Source organism: Trypanosoma melophagium, assembly GCF_022059095.1.
Source record: "Trypanosoma melophagium isolate St. Kilda chromosome Unknown ctg29segment0, whole genome shotgun sequence".
Classification (NCBI taxonomy): Eukaryota; Euglenozoa; class Kinetoplastea; order Trypanosomatida; family Trypanosomatidae; genus Trypanosoma; species Trypanosoma melophagium.
The window spans coordinates 363,874-380,895 of NW_027125160.1; the positions used below are offsets into that span (position 1 = coordinate 363,874).

Genomic DNA, 17,022 nt, shown 5'->3' on the forward strand with positions numbered 1-17,022 from the left:
GATAGTAACCCTACCAACAACAACAAAAATAGAAAAAATGACTGTTCAGAGCTCTGAAGAAATAGCAGATAGCAACAAAGTGTTCAATGACACCGTATTTATGGAAAAAAACAAGAATATCTCGAGCCAATGGATCCGTATTGGTGAACTTTACCCAAATGGTTGGAACCAACCTCTTCTTCCTTCTGAGTTCTCACGTGAGCAGTTTGGCCAGGGTAACCACTATGAGTGCTTTATGCTCACAGCCCTGTCAACTCTGGTACGTTTCCCCGACGTTATCCGGAACTGCTTCGTCTCCAAGAATGTGCGTCGAGATGGGCGCTACACTTTTCAGTTCTTTCGTGGTAAAGAGTGGGTGAAAGTAGAAATTGACGACTACATTCCACTAGATGACGATGAAGTGCTTTATATCCGCTCCCCTACGGAGCACTGGTGGCCTTTACTTCTTGAGAAGGCGTACGCAAAGTTTTACACTGGTTACGAGAGTCTTGAGGGATGCACACTACAGGAGGCGTATTATGATCTGACTGGCAAACCTGTATTGAACATTCCCATGGATGCCAAGCTTGCCAAGGCTGCCGGAGCTGAAGTGACAGAGGGACATTACTGGCTTGAATTGGCACAGAAGATTCAATCTGGTCAGTTTGCTGCCTCTGTCCTGACAAGGGATATGGAGTTGGAGGGCATGGGATTACAGCGCGAGCAACAGTACGGCCTTCTCGAGGTGTTTTCTCTCACTGGGACATCTTCTGTGCAAGATATTGTTGTCCATCTCCATAATCCCTTTGAGGATGAGGAGTTTCTTTACAAGGGACCGTTAAACAACAAGGATGCGCAGTGGACCCCAAAGCTGCGAGCCAAGTACAACGTGGATGATGAGCGTTCCATATTTCTTCCCTTGAATATGTTCCTAAAGATCGTCAACTCCATGCAGCTCTGTTATATTTCCCCTCTCGAAGCGGATGCGACTTATTTTGACGATGAATGGAAAGGTGAAACTGCAGGTGGCAATCCCACCAGTGTCACCTGGCGTAAGAATCCCCTGTATTACGTCAGGAACACTGGTACAGAGCCTGTTCATCTTGTTGCTATGATTAAACAAGAGGACCAGCGGCATAAATGGACTCAGCAGGATGAAGATCTGAAATACAAACAGTGCGGGCTGATCGTAGTTCAGTATTCTTATGCTAGACCCATTGTGACATATTTTGTAACGGGAAACAATCATAGGACGATTCACAAGAGTCTTTTCCTCAACTCTCGTGAAGTTGCCAATGCTGTTACAATACCCCCAGGTTCGCTTTGTTACTTCGTTCCCTCCTGCATGATGAAAGGGGCAGAGGCTAAATTTACAATTGCTCTTTACCGAATGAAACAGCATGACTACAGTAAATTTCATTTTGAGAAGGTGTCTATTCCTGAAATGGATTGGCAAAATCCAACAGTAAAACAAATAGAACTTCAGGTACGCACGAAAGACCGAGTAGATTTTTATGTTGAAGAAGCTACAGATGTCCATGTGCTGATGCATCAGTTAAAGCATTTTGTAAGTCCTAAAACGGGAGGAGATGCTATGGCACAGGATTATATGGGTATGTATCTGTACGATGATACAGATCGTAAGATTGGCGGAGTACATGCCGCCACTAACTTCCGTGAGACTGGTATACTGTACCATCTTCCACGAAGCGGGCGTTATGCTATATCTGTAACATGCCCACGTGGCAAAGGATCTGTTCCTGCAAAAATTACAATCGTTGCAAGTAAAACAGCTAAAAGTCGAGCAGTAGATCCACCAGAGGATGCAGGTATGTTTGATGATGAGGATATAATTGACGAAGGAGATGATGTAACAGACAAAACAAATCCAATTGATTATATTCCCATCAATATCCCTCCTGCAAATATAACGGAGGTGCCTGACAGCACAATTCCATTTGAAGACAAACGATTCATGGTTGACAACAAGTTCGTTACAAATGATCCGTGGATCCACATTGGTGACTTGTATCCTGAGGGTAAGACACAGCCATTACTACCCGACGTACTCAGCCGAGACCAGTTTGAACAGGGTGAACATTTTGAGTGCTGCTGTCTCACCGCCTTCGCAACTGTTGTAGATCACCACCCTGAGGTGATTCGCAATGTGTTTGTGACGAAGGCCGTTCGAAAGGACGGTCGCTACACCTTCCGCTTTCACCGTTATGGACAATGGGTGAAGGTGGAGATTGATGATCGAATTCCCCTGATGGAGGGACAGACGTTGTTCTGCCGCTCGCCTACATGCCACTGGTGGCCTCTGTTACTAGAAAAGGCGTACGCCAAGTTCTACACATTGTACCAAAATATTGAAGGCTGCACACTGCAGGAGGTGTATCATGACTTCACCGGTCAACCAGTGGTGAGTATTCCAACTGATGTGAAGCTTGCGAAGTCTGCCATGTACGACATTGACGAACCAGATTTTTGGGTTGAACTAAACAACGACGTCAAAAATTGTGCCTATGGGGCACTTACGCGGACAGGTCTTGGAGACCATATTGGATTACATGAAAATCAGGGGTACGCAATTCTTGGCATTGTATCAACTGTTAATAAAACCAAACCCTTAATTTCAGAGTTACTTGTTAAGTTACATAATCCTTTTGTAGAAGCTGTATATACGGGACCTATGAATAAGGAGGATAACCGTTGGACTCCGGAATTACGCTCGACTCTTCTTCCGGAAGAACGCGGTGTATTTTACATGCCCGTGGAAGCATTCTGTGATGCCTTTAGTAATATCGTAAAGGTCTTAATTCGTGGTTTGGTACAGCCAAGTTGGCACTTCAACAGTGAATGGGGTGAGGGTACTAATGGTGGAAACCCAACCCTCGTGACATGGCGTGAGAATCCACTCTATGTTGTGAGAAATAACTCCGATGAACCACTGCAAATAATGACTATGATTTGTCAACCCGATCAGCGACACATGCTGCATCATCTTCATGACCGCGAGCTAAACTATATTCAGTGTGGTTTAGTTCTTTCTCAAAATGTGGATAACACCACAATACCAACGTATTTGGTAACTGCGAACAATCACCGCATGATAATTAAAGGACTATATATGGATTCCCGTGAAGTATCAAGTAGTATTGTACTTCCTCCAAGGTTTTTTGGATATCTTGTACCAAGTGCTATGTTTCATGAACAAAGTAGATTTCTTTTATCGTATTGGTGTACAAATTCAACTGACTTCACAAACTTAAGCATTGAACGACTTAAAGTAAATGTTGCAAGGCATTTGCCTGCAATTGCGCACGTTACTTTACAAAACAACGGAAGAGAACGTGTAGATTTTATTGTAGATACTCCTACGGACGTTCATATTCTCTTACGACAAGAAAAACCGTATCGCGCTCCTAACTGCTCAGATGCGATGACTGAAGATTATCTTGGCATGTACTTGTATGACGCTAATAATAAACGACTAAGTGGTGTTGCATCTGCAACAAACTTCCGAGAAACTGGAATCGTTCACCATATTACGCATGCTGGGCAATACGCTATTTCTATCACTTGTCCACGTGCAACTGGTCCCGTGCCTGCACGTGTGGAAATAGTAGGTATGGAAGAAGCACATGTACGTATAACTGAACCACCAGCTGATGCTCCAGATTTTAAAGACTTAGAATACGAGTATTCATTAGAGAATTTTGCAGGATATAGACCTCAACTTTCAGGAGATCTGTCGCAACGAGCATCCACCCGAGCTGCGGAACGTATATCACGGATCGTAAGTGCTTCCACAGGAATTAAAGCAAGCGATCCAGACTTCAACTTCCTCGACCCAGAACCTGAGGGCATTCCTATTGCAGATATACCTCTCATGAAGGATACTGCCTTCGCCGAAATGGTGAAAGAGCGTATGAAGCTCAAGGCGAATGCCGTTGCTAATGCAAGCAGAATAAGCGAGCTTGAGGATGACATGAATAGACGCGCACATGAAATCGCAAAGCAAATGCATGACAAAGAGCGCACGTACCTCGATCCCGAACCAGAAGGTGTTCCACTTGATCTCCTTCCACTAAATGAAGATGAGCCGTTCAGCCAGATGGAGGATGAGCTACGTGCATTGAACCGTAAACCACGAAAAGACATAAACGAAATTGCCTCACTTGAAGATAAGTTATACGATCGGGCGCACGAGCTTGCGAGGTCACTAAAGGATGCTGAACGTGAAATGTTCCTTGATCCACAACCTGCAGGTGTGCCTGTCAGTGAACTTCCGCTCGACACGGACGAGCCTTTCCATTCAATGGAAGTTGAGCGTCTGCGACTCCGCAAAGACGATCCGAGAGCAAATGCAGGTCCCATCAAGAAATTGGAAGACCAACTGAACGAGCGTGCAGAGGAGCTGGCAAAGATGAGGTTGAAGAATGAGCGGGGGTTCCTTGATCCCGAACCCTTGGGTTTCCCCTTGGATGAACTCGGCTTAGATTATAATGATGAATTTATGAATACGGAGGCCGAACTGCGTGAGTTGAAAAAGGATCCGAGGCGAAACGCTGCAGCAATCAAGTCTGCGGAGGAGAAGCTAGCTCAAATGGTGTACGACCTTGCTCGTGAGAAGGCTGCACTGGACCGGAAGTTTCTTGACCCCGAGCCTGAAGGTCGCTTGGTAAGAAGTTTGCCACTGGATGACGACAAACCGTTCGTTGCGATGGACACAAAGCGACGCCAGATGGTGCGTAATGGCGGTGACCCAAAGAAGATCAAGGCTCTGGAAGACGAGATGAATGAGGCCGCCCACGAAATGGCCCGTGCACTTAATGCGAGTGAGCGGCCTGATTATTTGCCTCCTTTACTAAAGGGTATTCCGCTCGAGGACTTGCCACTAGACGCCGATGAAAAGTTCCGTGAGCTTGAGGCTAGGCGGCAGCAGATGAAGCGTGACCCGAAGCGTCATGCTGCGGCCCTTTCGGATGTTGAAGCAGCATTAAATGCACGTGCGGAGGAGCTAGCACAGAAACATTTGTCGGATGATCGTGCGTACTTAGATCCGGCCCCGGAGGGTGTTCCATTGCATCTTTTGCCTCTTGATACTGATAGCTCCTTCCAAGCCCTAGAGGCGAAACGTGCACAGTTAAAAAGAACCCTTCACGCAATGCAAAGGCTATCCGTGATTTGGAGGATGATCTTAATGTCCGTGCCAATGAACTTGCGATTGATTTGAAGAACTCTGAGCGAAAGAAATTCCTCGATCCTAAGCCCAATGGTATTCCCATTGCTGACGTTCCGATTGACAGTGATGAATTGTTCCGTGATATGGAGATTCAGAGGCTTCTTCTTCGCGAAGATCCTGTCAAGAATGCCACCGCCATTAGCAATCTAGAGGATGCAATGAATGAGAGGGCTCTTGAACTCGCAGCAAAGATGTTAGCCGATGAGCGCGCTTTCCTTGACCCTGCCCCATTAGGTATTCCACTTGCAGAGCTTCCTCTTGACGCGAATAAGGAATTTCTTGCCAAAGAGGCCGATCTTCGTGAACTGAGGAAGAATCGTGGCAGAAATGAACGAGCTATTGCCGATCTTGAAGATGATCTAAGGGGTCTTGTAAGGAGGATTGCGGCTGAAGAATTGGCAAAGAGCCGTACTTCTTATCTTGATCCTGAACCGGAAGGACGTTTACTTGAAGACCTTCCACTTAATAATGATAAGGATTTCATGATGTTGGAGCAAGATCTCCGAAAAGCGTTGAGAGATCCAAATGGAGACCCTAAAGAGGTAGAAACGATGAAAGCTTCTTTGAATTCCTTGGCACACGCCAAAGCTAAGGCTCTTAACGTAGCGGAACGACCTCACTATCTTAATCCTCGTCCCATGAACATAGACGTACAGACGTTACCATTGGATGACGATAATACGTTTTGTTCACTTGAAGTGCAGCGTGCTCGTTTAGGGCACAGTCCGCAGAAAAATCAATCCGAAATTAAAAAAGTTGAAAAGTTACTGAATGACCGTGCAGTGGAATTAGCTAAAGAAGCAATTCGCCAAGACCGTGGGTATCTGAATTCGTCACCTGAAGCAGTTCCTTTAAATCTTTTACCACTTGATACGGATCCTTGCTTTCAAGAACTGGAGGTAAAGCGTGGTACAATGTTAGCAAGAGATAATGTTGATCCCAAGAAAATTTCCGCAATCGAGGAAAAGCTAAATGACCGAGTAAGAGAATTAGCTATCGCATATAAAGCAAAATCACGAGAGCGCTATGTAAACGATGATGATACAACCCTTCCTGTGGAAGATCTTTCGCTAGATATGGACCTTCCTTTTCAAGAATTGGAAGCAAAACTCTTCCAGCTACTTTCCGAAGATCCCGAAAAAAATGAACATCTTATCAAAGCAGTAGAAGAAGCCCTACAGAAGCGCGTTCGAGAACTAGACAACATTAGGAAAGAGGAGCAAAGGCAGTTTCTTGATAAGAATCCCTACAACATACCACTGTCAGAACTCTCTCTTGACGAAAACCCTCAATTCCTTCAAAAAGAAAAAGAGCTAAGAAGTCTCAGAAGTGGCCCGCATACAGCGGACATGATTGCCTCAGCTGAACGGTCGCTTAATGACATCGTGCGCAACATAGCTGCCAGTAAACTAAAAGAAAAATACGCATTCCTTGATCAGAACCCCGAGGGTGTGCCACTGAGTGAGCTGCCGCTGGATGACGACTCGAAGTTTGTTGCGATGGAGCAAGAGCGCAAGCGGCTGATGGACGAGGACCCACGCAGGAATGCCCAGAAGATACTTGGTTTGGAAAAGGACATGAACGACCGTGCTCACGAGCTGGCACGCGAGAAGAAGCTGGCTGACCGTGCGTTCCTTGACCAGAACCCCGAGGGTGTGCCACTGAGTGAGCTGCCGCTGGATGACGACTCGAAGTTTGTTGCGACGGAGCAGGAGCGCAAGCGGCTGATGGACGAGGACCCACGCAGGAATGCCCAGAAGATACTTGGTTTGGAAAAGGACATGAACGACCGTGCTCACGAGCTGGCACGCGAGAAGAAGCTGGCTGACCGTGCGTTCCTTGACCAGAACCCCGAGGGTGTGCCACTGAGTGAGCTGCCGCTGGATGACGACTCGAAGTTTGTTGCGATGGAGCAAGAGCGCAAGCGGCTGATGGACGAGGACCCACGCAGGAATGCCCAGAAGATACTTGGTTTGGAAAAGGACATGAACGACCGTGCTCACGAGCTGGCACGCGAGAAGAAGCTGGCTGACCGTGCGTTCCTTGACCAGAACCCCGAGGGTGTGCCACTGAGTGAGCTGCCGCTGGATGACGACTCGAAGTTTGTTGCGACGGAGCAGGAGCGCAAGCGGCTGATGGACGAGGACCCACGCAGGAATGCCCAGAAGATACTTGGTTTGGAAAAGGACATGAACGACCGTGCTCACGAGCTGGCACGCGAGAAGAAGCTGGCTGACCGTGCGTTCCTTGACCAGAACCCCGAGGGTGTGCCACTGAGTGAGCTGCCGCTGGATGATGACTCGAAGTTTGTTGCGACGGAGCAAGAGCGCAAGCGGCTGATGGACGAGGACCCACGCAGGAATGCCCAGAAGATACTTGGTTTGGAAAAGGACATGAACGACCGTGCTCACGAGCTGGCACGCGAGAAGAAGCTGGCTGACCGTGCGTTCCTTGACCAGAACCCCGAGGGTGTGCCACTGAGTGAGCTGCCGCTGGATGATGACTCGAAGTTTGTTGCGACGGAGCAGGAGCGCAAGCGGCTGATGGACGAGGACCCACGCAGGAATGCCCAGAAGATACTTGGTTTGGAAAAGGACATGAACGACCGTGCTCACGAGCTGGCACGCGAGAAGAAGCTGGCTGACCGTGCGTTCCTTGACCAGAACCCCGAGGGTGTGCCACTGAGTGAGCTGCCGCTGGATGATGACTCGAAGTTTGTTGCGACGGAGCAGGAGCGCAAGCGGCTGATGGACGAGGACCCACGCAGGCATGCCCAGAAGATTGCTGATTTGGAGGAGGAAATGAACGACCGTGCTCACGAGCTGGCACGCGAGAAGAAGCTGGCTGACCGTGCGTTCCTTGACCAGAACCCCGAGGGTGTGCCACTGAGTGAGCTGCCGCTGGATGATGACTCGAAGTTTGTTGCGACGGAGCAGGAGCGCAAGCGGCTGATGGACGAGGACCCACGCAGGAATGCCCAGAAGATACTTGGTTTGGAAAAGGACATGAACGACCGTGCTCACGAGCTGGCACGCGAGAAGAAGCTGGCTGACCGTGCGTTCCTTGACCAGAACCCCGAGGGTGTGCCACTGAGTGAGCTGCCGCTGGATGACGACTCGAAGTTTGTTGCGACGGAGCAGGAGCGCAAGCGGCTGATGGACGAGGACCCACGCAGGAATGCCCAGAAGATACTTGGTTTGGAAAAGGACATGAACGACCGTGCTCACGAGCTGGCACGCGAGAAGAAGCTGGCTGACCGTGCGTTCCTTGACCAGAACCCCGAGGGTGTGCCACTGAGTGAGCTGCCGCTGGATGATGACTCGAAGTTTTTTGCGACGGAGCAGGAGCGCAAGCGGCTGATGGACGAGGACCCACGCAGGAATGCCCAGAAGATACTTGGTTTGGAAAAGGACATGAACGACCGTGCTCACGAGCTGGCACGCGAGAAGAAGCTGGCTGACCGTGCGTTCCTTGACCAGAACCCCGAGGGTGTGCCACTGAGTGGGCTGCCGCTGGATGACGACTCGAAGTTTGTTGCGATGGAGCAGGAGCGCAAGCGGCTGATGGACGAGGACCCACGCAGGAATGCCCAGAAGATACTTGGTTTGGAAAAGGGCATGAACGACCGTGCTCACGAGCTGGCACGCGAGAAGAAGCTGGCTGACCGTGCGTTCCTTGACCAGAACCCCGAGGGTGTGCCACTGAGTGAGCTGCCGCTGGATGATGACTCGAAGTTTGTTGCGACGGAGCAGGAGCGCAAGCGGCTGATGGACGAGGACCCACGCAGGAATGCCCAGAAGATACTTGGTTTGGAAAAGGACATGAACGACCGTGCTCACGAGCTGGCACGCGAGAAGAAGCTGGCTGACCGTGCGTTCCTTGACCAGAACCCCGAGGGTGTGCCACTGAGTGAGCTGCCGCTGGATGATGACTCGAAGTTTGTTGCGACGGAGCAGGAGCGCAAGCGGCTGATGGACGAGGACCCACGCAGGAATGCCCAGAAGATACTTGGTTTGGAAAAGGACATGAACGACCGTGCTCACGAGCTGGCACGCGAGAAGAAGCTGGCTGACCGTGCGTTCCTTGACCAGAACCCCGAGGGTGTGCCACTGAGTGAGCTGCCGCTGGATGATGACTCGAAGTTTGTTGCGATGGAGCAGGAGCGCAAGCGGCTGATGGACGAGGACCCACGCAGGAATGCCCAGAAGATACTGCTGGTTTGGAGAAGGACATGAACGACCGTGCTCACGAGCTGGCACGCGAGAAGAAGCTGGCTGACCGTGCGTTCCTTGACCAGAACCCCGAGGGTGTGCCACTGAGTGAGCTGCCGCTGGATGATGACTCGAAGTTTGTTGCGATGGAGCAGGAGCGCAAGCGGCTGATGGACGAGGACCCACGCAGGAATGCCCAGAAGATTGCTGATTTGGAGGAGGACATGAACGACCGTGCTCACGAGCTGGCACGCGAGAAGAAGCTGGCTGACCGTGCGTTCCTTGACCAGAACCCCGAGGGTGTGCCACTGAGTGAGCTGCCGCTGGATGATGACTCGAAGTTTGTTGCGATGGAGCAAGAGCGCAAGCGGCTGATGGACGAGGACCCACGCAGGAATGCCCAGAAGATTACTTGGTTTGGAAAAGGACATGAACGACCGTGCTCACGAGCTGGCACGCGAGAAGAAGCTGGCTGACCGTGCGTTCCTTGACCAGAACCCCGAGGGTGTGCCACTGAGTGAGCTGCCGCTGGATGATGACTCGAAGTTTGTTGCGATGGAGCAAGAGCGCAAGCGGCTGATGGACGAGGACCCACGCAGGAATGCCCAGAAGATACTTGGTTTGGAAAAGGACATGAACGACCGTGCTCACGAGCTGGCACGCGAGAAGAAGCTGGCTGACCGTGCGTTCCTTGACCAGAACCCCGAGGGTGTGCCACTGAGTGAGCTGCCGCTGGATGACGACTCGAAGTTTGTTGCGATGGAGCAAGAGCGCAAGCGGCTGATGGACGAGGACCCACGCAGGAATGCCCAGAAGATACTTGGAAAAGGACATGAACGACCGTGCTCACGAGCTGGCACGCGAGAAGAAGCTGGCTGACCGTGCGTTCCTTGACCAGAACCCCGAGGGTGTGCCACTGGGTGAGCTGCCGCTGGATGACGACTCAAAGTTGTTGCGATGGAGCAGGAGCGCAAGCGGCGATGGACGAGGACCCACGCAGGAATGCCCAAAAAAATGCATGATTTGGAAAAGGAAATGAACGACCGTGCTCACGAGCTGGCACGCGAGGAAGCTGGCTGACCGTGCGTTCTTGACCAGAACCCTGAGGGTGTGCCACTGAGTGAGCTGCCGCTGGATGACGACTCGAAGTTTGTTGCGATGGAGCAAGAGCGCAAGCGGCTGATGGACGAGGACCCACGCAGGAATGCCCAGAAGATACTCTGGTTTGGAAGAAGGACATGAACGACCGTGCTCACGAGCTGGCACGCGAGAAGAAGCTGGCTGACCGTGCGTTCCTTGACCAGAACCCCGAGGGTGTGCCACTGAGTGAGCTGCCGCTGGATGATGACTCGAAGTTTGTTGCGATGGAGCAAGAGCGCAAGCGGCTGATGGACGAGGACCCACGCAGGAATGCCCAGAAGATTGCTGATTTGGAGGAGGAAATGAACGACCGTGCTCACGAGCTGGCACGCGAGAAGAAGCTGGCTGACCGTGCGTTCCTTGACCAGAACCCCGAGGGTGTGCCACTGAGTGAGCTGCCGCTGGATGATGACCCGAGGGTGTGCCACTGAGTGAGCTGCCGCTGGATGATGACTCGAAGTTTGTTGCGATGGAGCAAGAGCGCAAGCGGCTGATGGACGAGGACCCACGCAGGAATGCCCAGAAGATTGCTGATTTGGAGGAGGACATGAACGACCGTGCTCACGAGCTGGCACGCGAGAAGAAGCTGGCTGACCGTGCGTTCCTTGACCAGAACCCCGGGACTGAGTGAGCTGCCGCTGGATGATGACTCGAAGTTTGTTGCGATGGAGCAAGAGCGCAAGCGGGTGATGGACGAGGACCCACGCAGGAATGCCCAGAAGATAGTTGGATTTGGAAAGAAGGACATGAACGACCGTGCTCACGAGCTGGCACGCGAGAAGAAGCTGGCTGACCGTTTCTGAACAAAAACCCGAGGGTGTGCCACTGAGTGAGCTGCCGCTGGATGACGACTCGAAGTTTGTTGCGATGGAGCAGGAGCGCAAGCGGCTGATGGACGAGGACCCACGCAGGAATGCCCAGAAGATACTTGGCTTGGAAAAGGACATGAACGACCGTGCTCACGAGCTGGCACGCGAGAAGAAGCTGGCTGACCGTGCGTTCCTTGACCAGAACCCCGAGGGTGTGCCACTGAGTGAGCTGCCGCTGGATGACGACTCGAAGTTTGTTGCGATGGAGCAGGAGCGCAAGCGGCTGATGGACGAGGACCCACGCAGGAATGCCCAGAAGATTGCTGATTTGGAGGAGGACATGAACGACCGTGCTCACGAGCTGGCACGCGAGAAGAAGCTGGCTGACCGTGCGTTCCTTGACCAGAACCCCGAGGGTGTGCCACTGAGTGAGCTGCCGCTGGATGACGACTCGAAGTTTGTTGCGATGGAGCAAGAGCGCAAGCGGCTGATGGACGAGGACCCACGCAGGAATGCCCAGAAGATACTTGGTTTGGAAAAGGACATGAACGACCGTGCTCACGAGCTGGCACGCGAGAAGAAGCTGGCTGACCGTGCGTTCCTTGACCAGAACCCCGAGGGTGTGCCACTGAGTGAGCTGCCGCTGGATGATGACTCGAAGTTTGTTGCGATGGAGCAAGAGCGCAAGCGGCTGATGGACGAGGACCCACGCAGGAATGCCCAGAATATTGCTGATTTGGAGGAGGACATGAACGACCGTGCTCACGAGCTGGCACGCGAGAAGAAGCTGGCTGACCGTGCGTTCCTTGACCAGAACCCCGAGGGTGTGCCACTGAGTGAGCTGCCGCTGGATGATGACTCGAAGTTTGTTGCGACGGAGCAGGAGCGCAAGCGGCTGATGGACGAGGACCCACGCAGGAATGCCCAGAAGATACTTGGTTTGGAAAAGGACATGAACGACCGTGCTCACGAGCTGGCACGCGAGAAGAAGCTGGCTGACCGTGCGTTCCTTGACCAGAACCCCGAGGGTGTGCCACTGAGTGAGCTGCCGCTGGATGATGACTCGAAGTTTGTTGCGATGGAGCAGGAGCGCAAGCGGCTGATGGACGAGGACCCACGCAGGAATGCCCAGAAGATACTTGGTTTGGAAAAGGACATGAACGACCGTGCTCACGAGCTGGCACGCGAGAAGAAGCTGGCTGACCGTGCGTTCCTTGACCAGAACCCCGAGGGTGTGCCACTGAGTGAGCTGCCGCTGGATGATGACTCGAAGTTTGTTGCGATGGAGCAAGAGCGCAAGCGGCTGATGGACGAGGACCCACGCAGGAATGCCCAGAATATTGCTGATTTGGAGGAGGACATGAACGACCGTGCTCACGAGCTGGCACGCGAGAAGAAGCTGGCTGACCGTGCGTTCCTTGACCAGAACCCCGAGGGTGTGCCACTGAGTGAGCTGCCGCTGGATGACGACTCGAAGTTTGTTGCGATGGAGCAGGAGCGCAAGCGGCTGATGGACGAGGACCCACGCAGGAATGCCCAGAAGATACTTGGCTTGGAAAAGGACATGAACGACCGTGCTCACGAGCTGGCACGCGAGAAGAAGCTGGCTGACCGTGCGTTCCTTGACCAGAACCCCGAGGGTGTGCCACTGAGTGAGCTGCCGCTGGATGACGACTCGAAGTTTGTTGCGATGGAGCAGGAGCGCAAGCGGCTGATGGAAGAGGACCCACGCAGGAATGCCCAGAAGATTGCTGATTTGGAGGAGGACATGAACGACCGTGCTCACGAGCTGGCACGCGAGAAGAAGCTGGCTGACCGTGCGTTCCTTGACCAGAACCCCGAGGGTGTGCCACTGAGTGAGCTGCCGCTGGATGACGACTCGAAGTTTGTTGCGATGGAGCAGGAGCGCAAGCGGCTGATGGACGAGGACCCACGCAGGAATGCCCAGAAGATACTTGGTTTGGAAAAGGACATGAACGACCGTGCCCACGAGCTGGCGAATGATCTTTTGCGGAATGAGCGATGTTATCTTGATCAGGCTCCATGTGGTGTGCCGCTGGAATGCCTTCCTTTGAATGATAATGCTGCTATTAATGAAATGGAGGCACAACTTAGATCGTTGAATAAAGTCCCTCTGGAAGAACGAGTTGCGAAAGCTGCTGATTTACAGAATGCTATAGCTGAACGCGTTTATGCGGTGGCTTATGAGTTTCGTAATGAAGAGCGTGGATTTCTTGATGAAATACCCGAAGGTATTCCGTTGAATGAAATTCCTATAGATGAGGATGTGGTGTTTCGTGATTTAGAGAATAATCTTCGGCGGTTAAAAAAGAATCCCAATAAAAACTCTGAAGCGATAAAGGATCATCAGTATGCAATGAATAATCGTCTGCATGAGATTGCTGCTGATATGCTTGCTAAAGACCGTGATTATCTTAATCCCGAGCCACAAGGTGTTCCTCTTGCTGATCTTCCTCTTGATGATCCTTTGTTTCATGAAATGGAACTTAAACGACGACGATTGATGAAAGAACCTGAGAAGAATGCTTCGGACATTGCAGAACTAAATGATATGCTTAATGATCGTGCAGATGAACTGGCGAAACTTCTTCTTGCCAAAGAACGTGCGTTTCTTGATCCTGCTCCCGAGGGGGTGCCGTTAGAACGACTGCCGTTGAACAAAGATCCCGTTTTACGGGAGTTGGAGGCACAACGCAGAAAGTTGCTACGGTCATCACCAAGGAATGATAATGCGATTCGCAAGATCGAAGATAAGATTAGGGATCGTGTTCGTGAACTTGCGTTGAACATTGTTGGTTGGCAAGATGTAGAATTTCATGAAGCTAATAAAGATGTTGCAGAAGAATGGCCACGTATTTGTGAACTTTATCCAGAAGGTATTCGTGAGGCTGTTGTACCTGAAAAAACCCACCCATCCGATATGTGTTCAGCTCCTCGCGAACTTGGTTATTTGGCACCGTTTATAGCCGCAATGAGTTTGCACCCTCCTCTTATTCATCGTTTATTTGAATCTAAGGTACATCCTGTTAATGGACCTTATTCTTTTACGTTTTTCGACCCTAACAGTAATCCGGTACGAGTCGATATTGATGATCGTGTGCCTTGTGATGCAAACATGGAACCTAAATTTACGCAGGTGCCACATCATTCTTGGTATCCATTACTTCTTGAAAAGGCCTATGCCAAATTTGTTGGTGGATATTCCAGACTTGATCAGTGTACACCACATGAGACACTCCGTGACTTAACAGGTCGTCCTGTGACGCATATTCCATTTGAAGACAAGCGTGCAGAAGGAATAAAGATGGGCGATTTTAGGTCAGTTAAATTTTGGCGCGGTATCGAGTCTGATCTTTATAAGGGTGATATTATTACTGCTATGTCTAACAAGGAAGTCCCGGATGGCATTCACTCTCAATGTAGTTACGCTGTTTTCGACGTTATTGAGACAGTTAAGGAATCCAATGATCCTGCAGATGTTGTTATTAAGTTGCACAACTGTTATTTTGATGGTGTGACGTACGATGGTCCACTCAACCGGGATGATCCTAACTGGAGCGAGAAATTAAGGGAAATTTGTGGTTTTGAACCATCACAAGGTGAATTCTTGTATTTACCTATACCTGTATTCCTTCGTAATTTCTCAAGCATGCAACGGTGCCACATTAATTGTGGCGATCGTCTTACTGCTATCGGGGAGTGGGATAAAAATACTTGTGGAGGTAATCCGAAATTTACATCATTCCGCAATAATCCTATCTATTTGGTTGAAAACAAAACAACGCGCCCAGCGACAATTCTGGTAGAATTGCGTCATCACTCGCCTGTATTCTATGATGCCGATAATGTTGGTCATTACCACCAAACCGGATTGGCTTTGCTACAAAATGATGCATCGGCAATGATTGTAAGTGGATTATTGACAAATACAACTCATAAGTTCATTCAGAAAGGAATTATGTTGGATACACGAGAAGTGTGTTCAAGAATGGAGGTACCTCCTAATTCCATTTGCTATGTGGTTCCCTACACTATAAAGCGTGGGAGTTTTGGTAAGTTCAGTATTTCTCTCTACCCTGGTTTGTCGGGTGCAACTTTAATGCCTCTACGACCTTTATACACTACACATGTGACCACTGGTGTAGATGTTGTTCTAAAACCAGGTAGTCGTGAGGGAAAGCGGATTGATTTTGTGGTAAGAGAACCCTGCGACGCCCATTTATTGCTCTCTCAAACTAAGGTCACTGATTTAGCTTCTATTAAAAAAGGTGATGTTCTCGCTGAGGATGACGTTTTAATGATGCTTTATGATGAGAGCATGACCCGTTTAGGAACAACGGGCGATGCAACAAGCGCACGTGAACACTCCCTTGCCCTTCAGCTTCCTACTGCTGGACGTTACACGATTCTATTGGGCTGCCCGAACAAGCCTGTCACTGGCGACTGCCCTTGTACTCTTACTATTTATACGCCTAAGAAGGCCGGGGCGAGACTGGTGCCACTTCCACCAGGGGGCACGCACACAATGTTGCCGGTGCTGCCAATCCCGCAGGTTCCACGAAGTGCCCCCTTAACAAACCGAAAAGAAAAGTCAGAAAACGGCAACGGGGACACCGCATCGCTGCGGAATCGCCGAAGTGAGTCGCAGGGTATGTTGTTGCCTGTTCCACCAAAGAATAGCAAACCATCGAAACTTAGGTAGATTGGGAGATTGGAGGGAAAAGGGGGATAATAAGGACGAAAAAACAAAAAAACAAAAAGGATTCAAAGAACCTAGGTGTAGGTTATATGCTTCAGCGCATCCCATCACATGTATTGTTTATCTGCTTTTTTTTTCCTTTAATTTAGGAGGGTTAAAGTGAGAATAGTATGTTTGTAGAGAGGAGAAAAAGACAAAAATAACAAAAAAATTACAAGGAAGAAGCATTGAGGTTTTTTCTATATTGAAGCAGTCTGGCACGATTCTTTTATTTTCAATCAGTTGTTTTGGGTGACTTCTTACATATTTCCTCAGTATTGTAGATGTGTTGGGTGAACTTGATCTAACACATTTGTCTGAATGGGCTTAAAGAGAAGCGATAAACGAAGTATTCAGAGAATAAATCTTTAAACTGATCCTGGATACTCCTCTGTTTTTTTTTTTTTTTGATACAGTGATGCCACAAGTAGAAATATCTTTTCTTTTAGTCTCTTCATCCATGTTTTCTGTTTATTCCTTTTTTTTTTGTATTTGGTTTTCTTTTTCGCAGATACTTCCTTGGGAAAAAGGGTGGGATTTATTTCGTTTTCTCATTCACTTTTTCTTAGGTTTTTGTATTTATTATTTGTTTCTCTAATTACGGAGAACTTACGATCATTTGAATTTTCTCTTTTATTATTATTATTATTATTATTATTATTATTATTATTATTATTATTCTGTATTGATATGCGCCCGTCTTGACCTGTATCTTATTTTTCTCTGTCAATGGTTCGTAGAAGTTCTGCTACAGAAAAACATGATATGAAGAATGTGTAAAAGGAAAAAAAAATACTGGGGTTGATGAAAAAATAAATACCTTACATCCATCTTCGTTTCATAGTTTTCACTCATTACTTTCGTGCAAAATATCCA

At 49.6% G+C, this 17,022-nt stretch overlaps 3 protein-coding genes across 7 annotated transcripts; all 3 read left to right on the plus strand.

The window, feature by feature from the left end:
- Positions 1–37: 37 nt before the first annotated feature.
- Positions 38–9,914, plus strand: LSM04_000173 (uncharacterized protein; the record flags this gene model as incomplete). Of its 5 annotated transcripts, none has more annotated exons than XM_067331852.1 (2): positions 38–5,057; positions 5,129–9,462. In XM_067331852.1, 2 exons carry the CDS (start codon positions 38–40, stop codon positions 9,460–9,462), a joined length of 9,354 nt encoding a protein of 3,117 aa, XP_067190133.1. The 5 variants fall into 5 exon arrangements, with proteins under 5 accessions (XP_067190133.1, XP_067190134.1, XP_067190131.1 ...); XM_067331850.1 differs by lacking the exon at positions 38–5,057 and adding an exon at positions 9,498–9,914 and having other exon boundaries at positions 5,311–9,444; XM_067331851.1 differs by lacking the exon at positions 38–5,057 and adding an exon at positions 9,498–9,914 and having other exon boundaries at positions 9,049–9,444.
- A 79-nt stretch (positions 9,915–9,993) lies between these two features.
- LSM04_008872 (uncharacterized protein) lies at positions 9,994–10,317 on the plus strand (the record flags this gene model as incomplete). The annotated part of the gene is made up of 1 exon (XM_067331855.1): positions 9,994–10,317. One exon carries the CDS (start codon positions 9,994–9,996, stop codon positions 10,315–10,317), a length of 324 nt encoding a protein of 107 aa, XP_067190251.1.
- Positions 10,318–10,676: 359 nt separating this feature from the next.
- Positions 10,677–16,110, plus strand: LSM04_005377 (Peptidase C2; the record flags this gene model as incomplete). The annotated part of the gene is made up of 2 exons (XM_067331856.1): positions 10,677–10,999; positions 11,364–16,110. The coding sequence occupies 2 exons, from the start codon at positions 10,677–10,679 to the stop codon at positions 16,108–16,110; spliced, it is 5,070 nt and encodes a 1,689-aa protein (XP_067190208.1).
- Positions 16,111–17,022: the final 912 nt, after the last annotated feature.